Genomic DNA, 11279 nt, shown 5'->3' on the forward strand with positions numbered 1-11279 from the left:
TTTCAAAACACGGATTAATCAATGAAGTAACAATTCCTATAATTCATTTCATAACTTACAATAAGGTTATATTATCCTGTAACTTGTATGAAAGTCTTTAGGTACGCATTTTAGAACCTCGCTAACAAGATTAGAATTTGTTTGTTTGTTTAGGCAAAAGGGGTTCCTCCAGGTTAGCTTCATCAACCATAATCCTAACTACATCGATTTGATCTTTTTGCGACAACATCGTCTTCTTCTCTTGTTGTTCTTTCATTTCTTCAAGATCTTTGGCCTTTCCCCACAACACTACATACAGTCCAATCACGATCCCAACCGCACCTACCGCACTGTATTATGAAAGAGGTTTACATCAATATACAACAAAAACTGAATAAATATATGTAAAAGAACTAAAAATTTCCCTAGTGACCAAAAAAGTGTCGCTAAAGCATGTGTTCCCAAATATTTAATTTAACTTGCCTTCCTAAGTATATCTGTTCTCTAAGGAATATAGAAGCAAAAATGGTCACAATGACTGTGTTTAAAGGATTGAACATTGCTGAAAACACTGGACCGCGTTTCTGGATAATCCATGATTGCGCGAATATGGAAATCCCCGAACCAACAATAGCCTGATCACGAGAAAGCATCAAAGTAAGGTGTCATTAATAAGATTTAAGTCAAGAACATAGATATGTTAACTTGAAGTGGTAAACAATTTAATTACCGCATATAACAAAGATCCCATTTGAAAATATGAGGTAATTTTCCAAGCTTCCAAATGTGGGTCCGTAAACAATAGAACTATACCAGATTGTACCGTCGCCATAAAACACATCCAAGCAGATAATGATAGGTGGTCAGGATAGCTTTTAGTGACCGGTACCTGTTGTAAATTCCAACGAACATGTTTTAGGAAAAAAAGCGTCGGAATACCTACAATTCCACAAAATACTAGCGCGGCAGAAAATCCTAATTTAACGACAATATACCGATAAAATACTGACAGGTTTTCCTAGGAATTTTGCTGGAAATTCTTATCTGTCGGAGATTGTCAAAGGATTTGTCGGAAAAATTTTTATAGGATAGCTTTTCGACAAAGTCATTTTTGTCGGCAAAGTGTTGCAGTGACAGTTTCCTACGCATTTCTTGCAATATTAGTATGTTCACTATATATCCTTTATATACCTGAATAATTAGCCAAAATGACCAGCAACAACTGCTGCCAAAGAGACATAAACATCCCCAAAGCCAAAGATTATTAACTTCAGTTGAATTTAACAATAGAGAATTCGATGAAGGCAAGTTTGCGTTTAGAAGTTTGGGGCCTTTGATGAGTGCCATTGCAGCTGCACTTGTAACACACACGATCGTCCCAAATATCTTGGCCATGGTTCGTAAGCTTCGTATATTTATTGGTTCGTATCTACACATTAATGTCCAATATAATCAAATAAGATTGTGATTTTTGTATGCATATTTTATGACTTGTTTAGAGAAAGTTGAAGTACCCAACAATGGAGGCTACAACAAAGGTGATGGCAGGGACAAGATTGAAAATGGCACTTCCAGCTGATGCTGAGGCTAAGTATAAGCCTTCTAAGAATATCATTTGGCTGGTTGTTATTCTGAAAAGGAAAATATACAAGAAAAGATAAATAATTATAATTTGAACCATAAATAGTCGCATTTAGATGGTTAAAGATAATATATATCTAAACGTTTTTTTTTTTTTTTTATCAGGACGAATAAGTTGAAAAGTTCTGGTTCTACCATAATATTTAGTGATTATCTGAGGAAATGCGTAACTGCGTAAGTATGCTTCTTTCATTAGTTTAAGAATTTAATTGTAACACCTTAGGAAAATCATACATCGTTCTATTTTATCTCATAAGACTTGCCTAAAATATCACCACCACATTTTGCTTGTGCAATGGGTGTGGATGAGAGAAGAAAATCTAATGTTAAGCGTGTTTAAGTAAGTCGAATACTAGGATCGTTGACCTTTGGGCAAGTCTTATCTCGAGCAACCAAAAACAAATATGTGAACTGAGAAAAGCGAACAATATTGATTGATACAAGAGGCCAGATTTATATTAGCACATTAAAGCATACTAAAGATACGAATATGCATGCGTGTTTAACATTTGCCAACCCATCTTCACTTCACTAGATCACGTTAGGAGTTAAATAAAGACTAAAAAAGTAAGAAATCACATTTACCCAATCAAAGATGCCAGAAAGATCAACCAAAAGCTTTTCCATCCAATACGACAACTCGTAATTTTACTCCTGCCACACAGAAACACATATCAAAATCGGTGTGAAGTTACATTCTAAGATGGCCTGATCGAAATAAACATACAACTTAACGAGTTTAAGTACAACACGTTAAAACGTACCTTGAAAAGTAAGCGACAGGAGCAATGACCAAAGTGGCAAAGGCTTGTCTGTAGAAAACAAAAACTCTAGGGTTCATTCCTTCCAAAAGAGAAGCTCTAGTTATTATGGAGACTGCTCCATACGTAAATTGCATCACAATCATAACAATTATTGGCTTGTAAAACTCTACATGCCCCATTTTATCCAATGAAGCTTATTGTGTTTGTAATTTGATTGTATTACTCCACAAATTTGAATCTTTACTATCCTCAATGTCCCTTTTTATACTCACATTTTCAACATCTTGGGTACCTAATCTTTGAAATATTCTGAACTTTAGTCCTTATAATTTATATATTATCATATGGGACATGCTACCCTATTTATTAACATTGATAACACATCTGGGTCATGTTACTCTAGATTTTCAAAATTATCTTCTACAATACTACAATCTACACATATGGGACATGCTATGCACTAATTTTAACGTTATTTTACTAATTTCATGAAAATAATGTTAAAAGAGGGGAATGGTTAATCATGCATCATGTGGTGGCGTGGCGTTGATAGCCGAAAGACAAGAGAATACATGCACTAATTAGCCTTTGTCTTAATTGCCGAGTGTTATGTGCCTTATGTCCAAGGTTTGATGCAAAACTACCATCGAGCCGGGAGTCTCACTGGAAGCAGCCTCTCTATTCGTACGGGGTAGAGGTAAGGCTGTCTACATCTTACCCTCCTCAGACCTTACCTTAGATTTGCTGGATTTACTGAGTATGACGATGACGATGACGAGGACGATGGTGGTGGTGATGATGATGATGATGATGATGATGATGATGATGATGATGATGATGATGATGATGATGAATACTACAATCTACACATGGTGGCTAAAAATTTCTTTTAGTATCTTAGGAGATCTCTACACTTACAATGATTAACTGTACCAAAATGCCTTTCTATATCGATATCTATCATACGAGTGCGCTATAGTTTTGTGTGTCAAGTTGTTCTCGTATGAACCTTTCCATATCGATATGAAGAATAAACTTTGATTAAACTTGAAACAGGTTATTAAGGTTTATATGTAAATTAAAGGGTGGTAATTGGTAATTGTAACTTAACTACATGACACATGATATAAATAATTATTCATTGGTACATTCCTATGGAAACCAGAATCTTCCTTCCCACCAAAACAGAAATTTGTGGTCCTAGGTGTCATTGGTTTTAATTTTATTAGGTGCCTGTGATCAGTCACACATGGTTGATCAATAATAGACCAATACTATATTTTTTTTATCTTCTGATAAAATAACACAAATAAAGATAATATGAAAAATGATATATAACTGTGGAATTCAAGTTCCTAATAAGTTTTGTTTGATAACACCAGTTAAATGATCAATGTCCATGCTAGAGTGTTGATTTTTGAAATGCTTCAGTACACACTACAAATATATGGGTCGATCGAGACAAAGGATTTGGCGACAATATGTTGTTGTCGGCATCGGGTAACTGATGGTGACGACCCGGAAGATCCCTGGATTCTTTTTTTTTAGGGCACCCTATGCGACAACATGTCGCCCATGACGATAGGTTAGGCGGAAAATGTCAAAATGTGAGCACCATTCTAAAACTCTATGGCGACGACATATTGATTTTATTTTTTATTTATTTTAACTTGCTATCATTGGAGACATAAATGACGTCGTTTGGTTTACCCTATGGGGACGACAGTCGCCTAGGGCTAGTTTGATTTTTTTTTTCTTAATTTTGAAATAAGTGAATGCTAAATTATTTTCTTATTTTTTTTTAAATTGATATGCCGTCGCCATATAAGGTGTACTTTATTTAATTAATAATAGTAATGTTGTTTAACTGAAAAAATAATTTTGGACGAGCCTTTCGCGACGACATGTCATCTGGAAAGGGTGATCTATGGCGACAAAGCTTGTGGTGATGTTGGATAGTGATAGAACTAAGGATACTATTTGATAAGTGTTTGATACGGACCGTTTTCACAACATAAATCCAGCAAGATTACTAGTTAAATGATCTAGGTGACACTACAAGAAATTACCACTTTTAGCGGCGACATCTAAAAAGTCGCCGCTAAAAGTCTTAATCCGGGACAAGGGATTGCAATTGATCTGGGCCGTTCTTTACTTAACTAATCGAAGGGCTAGGGTTTATCCCTACATAAAAGATGTGTAAAAAGGCTCACATCTGTTTTAGCTGCATTTTTCCCTCTTCCCTCCAAGATGAAATCTTCACACACCCCTGGAGGACAACCTTGAGTCTGCCGGAGAGCCTCACCACCTTCAATCTGCCATAGCACCTCCATCTCGTCTTGCCTGATTGTCCGACGCCCTTTGAAAACGGTACGAACATTCCAAATTTCTTTGTAATTTCAGTTGTTATGTTAGTAATTTGAGTAGATCTGTTGTCGATTTCATGATGTTTGACTGTTTTTTAGTCAAATACAAGTATGGTTAGGGTTGCAGGTCTTGGTGCGGGTTGGGTTGGGCTTTTTTTCAGAACACAAGGGTTGGGTTAGGCTATTTATACATGGCAGTAGATGTATTTCCAGTAGGTACCTAAGAGAAGTTCAGATTAGGAGAAGCAGAGGTGCACAAATGGGGTTTTTGGCTCAAACTGGTTCAGTTGAAACCTTGTGGGGTTAGCTCAAAGAAAAAGTCAAAACCCGGTTTAATATTTGCTGACGTGTCATATATGGCTTTAGCGACCACAGAAATCGTCGCTAAAAACAAAAGTCGTCGCTAAAAAGTTAAAGCAATTAGCGGCGACAAATACTATTAGCGGCGACATGACAAGCATTAGCAACGGTTCATTAGCGGCGACTAATTAGCGGCGACAATTGGAAGTATTAGCGGCGACAAAAGTCGCCGCTATTGCCAGAATTCTTTGTAGTGTGATATACATAAAACAATGTTCTGTATGAAACTAACAGTAGATAATTACAAAAAAGTTTTACATCATCATAACTTGGTAATAATGACAAACTTTCCTCTACTATTAATTAAGATGATATAAAACCATATATTGGAACATATATTGTGTTACAACTCACAACAACCAGTGGTGAAGCTTGAGATTTCCGACCAGGGGGTCGAAAATGTATATACCCAAAAGTTTCTATAAGACCGGGGGTTTGAAAACGTATATACCCAAAAAATTTTATACGAAAACTACATACCCTCCACTATAGTTCGGGGGGTCGGCCGCCCCCTCCCGCCCTCTAGAAGTTGTGCCCCTGATAACAACCACTTATGGGGTGTTTGGATCGATGTGATGTAGACCTAATATTGCAACTTGAAGTTGTTTTAAAGTGTTTCTAAATCTGATTTTGGTTTTGCATGCACTCTTTGAGCTAACATAATATCAGTTTCAGAAAAAGCCTAAGGAAGTTACGCGAAACTAGCTGGTTTTCTACAGTAAGTCTAACAAGACTATTTCCAACCTTAATCAGTTCGTTACATCTATGGTTTGATGTTAATTCTTAGTATATACTAATGTGATAATCATTTTGAAAAGTGAACATGTGTGTTTACCTTTTTATAGTTTCCTCTAATACAAACAATCCTCAAACCTATTTAAATATATCTTAAAAGAATACAAGCTGGAGGTACATAAAAAATATTAAAGAATGAAGTTGAGGATGTGGCACTGAGGTGGATGTATGACACCTTGACTAGGAAGGATGAAGTTGAAGTTGTCATTTGCCACTTGAATTCTGATTGTGAATAATGTAAGTTTTATATTCATGCGAATAAATTATGCACCCCTTCTTTGTCATTTCTCTTCCTGTTGCCATATGCATCTAAAACAACATAATTATGACAATTTGGTGTTCTCGATCTTTCATATTTATCTTTTTCCTGATCAATGTAATATTGTTTTTAGATAACGAAATCTAGTAGGAGGGATGAATGTAATATTAAAAAAATGATTTAAAATGAATGTCCTTTTTTTCATTGTTGTTTTTGTTTGAAAGGAACTTAGATGATAGTATTCCAATGATTTTTGTTTATATCCAATATTCATATTTCTGTATAAGCAATTGTTGGTGCATACATTTCTAGTTATAATATCTCCTTTTTAATGATGATATAATATGCTAAAATATATGTAATTTAAATATCAGCTACAAAACGTTAATAATCTAATCTCTCTACATACGTATGTACGTACATACATACATTTTCAAAAACAAAATTTGATTGTGTTATATATTTTTAGATGTTTTTAATTATGTGAATGGTCAATGGCATCACATACAAAATTTGTATCCGCATGACCCAATCAAATGGTCAGCTTTTAATAAACTACAACCAATACAGTCGAGAGTTAACATGTTGATTTAAAGAGACACCTAAATTCACATAAAAGCAGTGTGCATAGACTGGTGATATATGTCGACAAACAAAGGAGAGATAACACTGCTAGACATAGCTCATTTGCGCATTCCGAATAAAGCATATGCGACCCTCCACGACCCAGCTCTTACGTATCGTTGCAAGACTCTCTAATACAAAGTATTGTTGTGAAGTCTCAAAAGTCAGTAAGCAACGCAGTCGTTCAATGGCCTCAAGAAAAAAACGAGCCACACGAGCACCATGGGTTTCCATTAATCTAGGGGATAAATCGGTTAATGATAACACCCATTTTGAAGATCAATTTCCAGAACTGTTTCACCCCTTCATTTCAAGAATAAAGGATGTCAAGTCGGATGGTCATTGTGAGTTTAGGAATGAATCAAAGCCAGTTAAGTTTTATTCAGGAACAACTGGTAGAGGAGCTGAAGGTTAACGAAAATATCTGGAGGGAAACTTTTTGACAAGGACTTATCGGGAGACTAAAACAGCCAACTTCACAACATACATTTTCTAAAAATCGGATTTGCAACCCGTGACCATTGGATGGAGATTGTAACACCTTGGAATTTTTGCGTCCAATAATGTATTGACACGTGTCATAAGTTTACACGTGGTATTAAATATTAAATAAGGACTAATGTTGACAAACACTGAAAGTATGTGAATCCGAGGGTTCAAAATGTCAACGAGGGATAAATATACTGTATAGTAACCCTAAATGATGCTCATACCTTCAAACGAATAAATCATAGATCGTACGGAACGAAATGCGGAAGAAAGTGAGAGATTACAAACTGCAGGGGTTAATTGTGTCAACATGTTTAAGTTATACCTCTGAGTGACCCTTTAACGAACCCGAGGCTTTGTACAGTAAATTACGCTCACTAGAATGTACGATATAAATTTCGCAAGGTTTCGTTTTAAAACGAAAAAGTTATGATCAAACTCGTATGCGAGGGGTTAAAGGCGTCAAACGTTGAAAGATATGACTTTTCGGGTAATAATAAATTAACCAAGGGTTAATAAGTTGGGTAAAAGCCACGGGGCCCTTGTACGTAATTAAACGAGGCCCAAAACGCAAAGTTACCCCTTCGAATCGCCAAAGGCCAGTGCAATAATTAAAAAGATTTGAAAATCTTGAAAAACAGGTCTCAGGCGGGCCGCGTTAAAGAAACAAAGGATCTTACGCGGGCCGCGCTGACAGTATAGATATGGGCTCTAACATTGAGATTCAGGCGACCCGCGTAAAAGTTAAGTGATCATTAACGCGGGCCGCGTCAGCCCCCCAGATGCAGAAAATTCGGACAGAAGCACTGTTGAGTGTTTTAACCGACTTTATGTGCAATAATGAGAGCATGGGCGCCCCCTAAACGTCCCCTAGCACTCAGGGACATATGTTGGTGATCTAAGAACACTTGTAGACTTGTGTGGCAATGATCTAAGGTCCCAAATTTACTATAAAAGGGCCATGAGTTGCAACCAAGTTCTTCACACCTTCATTCTGCTTTCTGATCAATTCTGGAGCTCAAGCATTCTCTCTAAGCTTCACAAGTCGTGCATAGGACTCTTGTAAGTATGTTTAACCCTTTGTGGTTTAGTTTTTGCTTAGTTATAGCTTAAAAGTCAATCCGTCATAATTAACGATTGACTTAACGGTTAATCACAAATGGTCCAGTGATTAATCGAAACAAAGGTAGTTATATGTTGGTAATCATGTGGGCTTTAAACCCTTAAAAGGGCACCCTCTGATTCCCACTCTAACTAGTCCAAATGTCGAGTCAAACTTGCTTAGAAAAAGTCAACAGAATGCTAACTTTCGATTTTATGCATAATCAGTAATGTAGATGGCGTGTAACCTGTTTTGACACTCATAAAACATGATAATAAGTATTATATTTGGTCTAAGCTTGTTTGATCCGACCATTTACTGTTTTGACCCGGTTCGGAACCGAAAGTCGCAAAACTTTGACTTTTGCTTTCACTTCAGTTCTGACCCGTTATGGTATGATTTAGATATGCCTTAGGACTCTCTTAAGACCAGGTTACATGATGGTATAACCCTCTGTGACCGGTTCGTTGTTTGTCCGAGTCTTTCACACATTTCCGTTAAAAGCTCAAAAGTTGACCATAACGCCCTTTTTACTTTAAAACAAGAATTTTGGATATGTGAAAGGACAATAACCTTAGTTACTGATTCCTAAGCATGTCCCTAAAATTTCATGTCAATCCGAGGTCTAGAATAGGAGTTATGCTAAATAGCGCAATTACGGAAACTTTAGTAATTAAACGGCGCAATTAGCATAAGGCCTATCTAAACCCAAATTTCGACACCAAACCTTTTACACACTGATGTAAAATAATATTTTGAGATTTTTAAAGATTTTTAATTATTTTTAACCTGCTCATAACCTGCGGTTATGGCATCGATTCGGTAATTACCGAATATACCCTTTTCGGACATAACTTGAGTTCTACATGGTATTTTGACCCGATTCCAGTTGCTACTGATTTTAAATAATAAATAGAGTATTTTGGACTTTATAAACTGTTCGGAAAACTCAGATTTCCTGTAGAACTCGGAAACCTCTTTTATAATCTTTAAAATGACCGAAATACCCCTACGGGGCATATTTTGGGATTAAACTCATTATGGGCGTAATGGAAGGTATCCTACTGATACCACAACCTCTTTAGAGCATATTAACTTAGGAAACCTGTGTAGGACTCTTGCGGTTACCCGTTACGCCTTTTGCGCGCACGGTTCGGTTTATGTAACCGGTTTACATAAACTAGCCGAAACGGGTCAAACCTTATCGTTTTTACTTCAAAATCCAGAGTGTGGTTATATTACCCATATAAAACAAGTCTTCAAACTTGTTGGGTCCAAAACACATTCCATTCCCGGTTTTCGCCTTTCACGCGATTAAACCGTAATTATCCTTTGAAACTGACCGGTCTAAGCTAAGGCTAAATTAAAGACCCGTTAGGATTCTAATAGGTTGTTATAAACCTTCGTTCCAGAATAGGAGACCAGTAAAAGATACTTGCATTGTTTATTGAGGTTATTACTTGCTCAGGTAAATACTTTTAACTTATTTTCCGTTATACGGGCTTGGGTTACGGTATATAAAATACCGCTTGGTCGGGCGATTGACCCCAACTCATTAGTAGTTGGGTACGATCAATGTGACCCGTTTAAAAATTTGTTTTGTTGGCTTTACGCCTTTGGGAGCTTAATGACCATGTCTCGGATATCCTTGGCATCATTTTACGAAATGGCCACGACCTCGACACGCGGGTGTAGGCATACACCCGACAATGTGTCTATATTATTTAAGGTATAACCGTTGGTTTTTCCCGCCACAGCTTTATGCTTTGTGGCGTGTCCATTAACCTTAAACCCGGCACGATCCGGGCGACCGAACGCATAGTGAACATGTAATTCTTTTACAAGATTAATTGATTAATTATCCCAAGTTATAAAGAGTTTGTGCCTTGTGCATTCAAATCAATTTTATTAAACCTTTTACAAAAGTGTCGGTTGAATGTATTTACCAGTGTAAACTGACGTATTTTCCCCAAAAAGATTAAATGCAGGTTCTACACGAAATAGGCTGGCCACTCCTTAGCATCGTTAGAGTCTCGCAAGCTTGGGATGCCACTATCTGTTGAACAATATTTCTATTTTTTTTTATTTTGATCCCCTGTGGATTTATTTCCACTACTTGTGATACTTGGATATTACATTCGATGGTTGAAATATATCAATCTTTATGCTTCCGCTGTGCATTTAAATATTGTGTGGTTTGACTATATTGTTGCCAACTACGTCACGGAAATCCCCCACCGGGCCCACCGGTGAAACACGTGGAAATCGGGGTGTGACAGGTTGGTATCAGAGCCAACGTTGAGTGTATTAAACACTATCCTTATGTGTTTAATCTCAATGACACAATTGCACATACTTGAGTCTAGACAAGAACATAGGACAAATTCGAATTGTTATTCTAGTTTGCCTTTTATTGTTTATTGTGATTTAAAAATTTGCTAAGCAGGAAATATGCCACCAGCAATTAGAAGAGGAGGAAGAGGCAAAGGGCCGATCGCTACTCACAATGATCACGAGGCCGGACCTTCCCATATGCGAGCTCCTTCCAGCACAAGGAGTGAAGAACCTCAGAGGCATAGAAGAAACCTCTTTGAGCCCGCAAGACGGTCTACCTCACACAGTTCGACACCTTCATACCGTCACTCTTTTGGACCAAATTCGGAGAACGAGCCCAGTAACCCTCAACCTTCGTTTATACCTCTCCAGCGATCTGTTTCGCACCGTTCCTATGGCGATCCCACTCCTTTCTTCCAAGGCCAGTTCAACCCGGCTGATTATGTCCAAGAACCAATAGGTTATAACCCTTTAGGACTCACATTTCTCCGAAGATAATGCGGTAGATATGGACGAGGACACGGATCCCATAGAACCTGCAAGAGGTACTCCCAACCATCCTATCG

The 11279-nt window shown here is 37.2% G+C and overlaps 1 protein-coding gene across 1 annotated transcript; it reads right to left on the minus strand.

Annotated features, from left to right (window-relative positions):
- LOC110886010 (WAT1-related protein At4g30420) lies at nucleotides 1–2630 on the minus strand. The gene is made up of 7 exons (XM_022133762.1): nucleotides 2385–2630; nucleotides 2206–2274; nucleotides 1494–1610; nucleotides 1171–1408; nucleotides 710–868; nucleotides 463–614; nucleotides 1–329 (listed from the first exon to the last, which is right to left on the minus strand). Exons 1-7 carry the CDS (start codon nucleotides 2561–2563, stop codon nucleotides 131–133), a joined length of 1113 nt encoding a protein of 370 aa, XP_021989454.1. The 5' UTR covers nucleotides 2564–2630; the 3' UTR covers nucleotides 1–130.
- Between the last annotated feature and the right edge of the window lie 8649 nt (nucleotides 2631–11279).

This window comes from Helianthus annuus, chromosome 10 (genome assembly GCF_002127325.2).
Source record: "Helianthus annuus cultivar XRQ/B chromosome 10, HanXRQr2.0-SUNRISE, whole genome shotgun sequence".
NCBI lineage: Eukaryota > Viridiplantae > Streptophyta > Magnoliopsida > Asterales > Asteraceae > Helianthus > Helianthus annuus.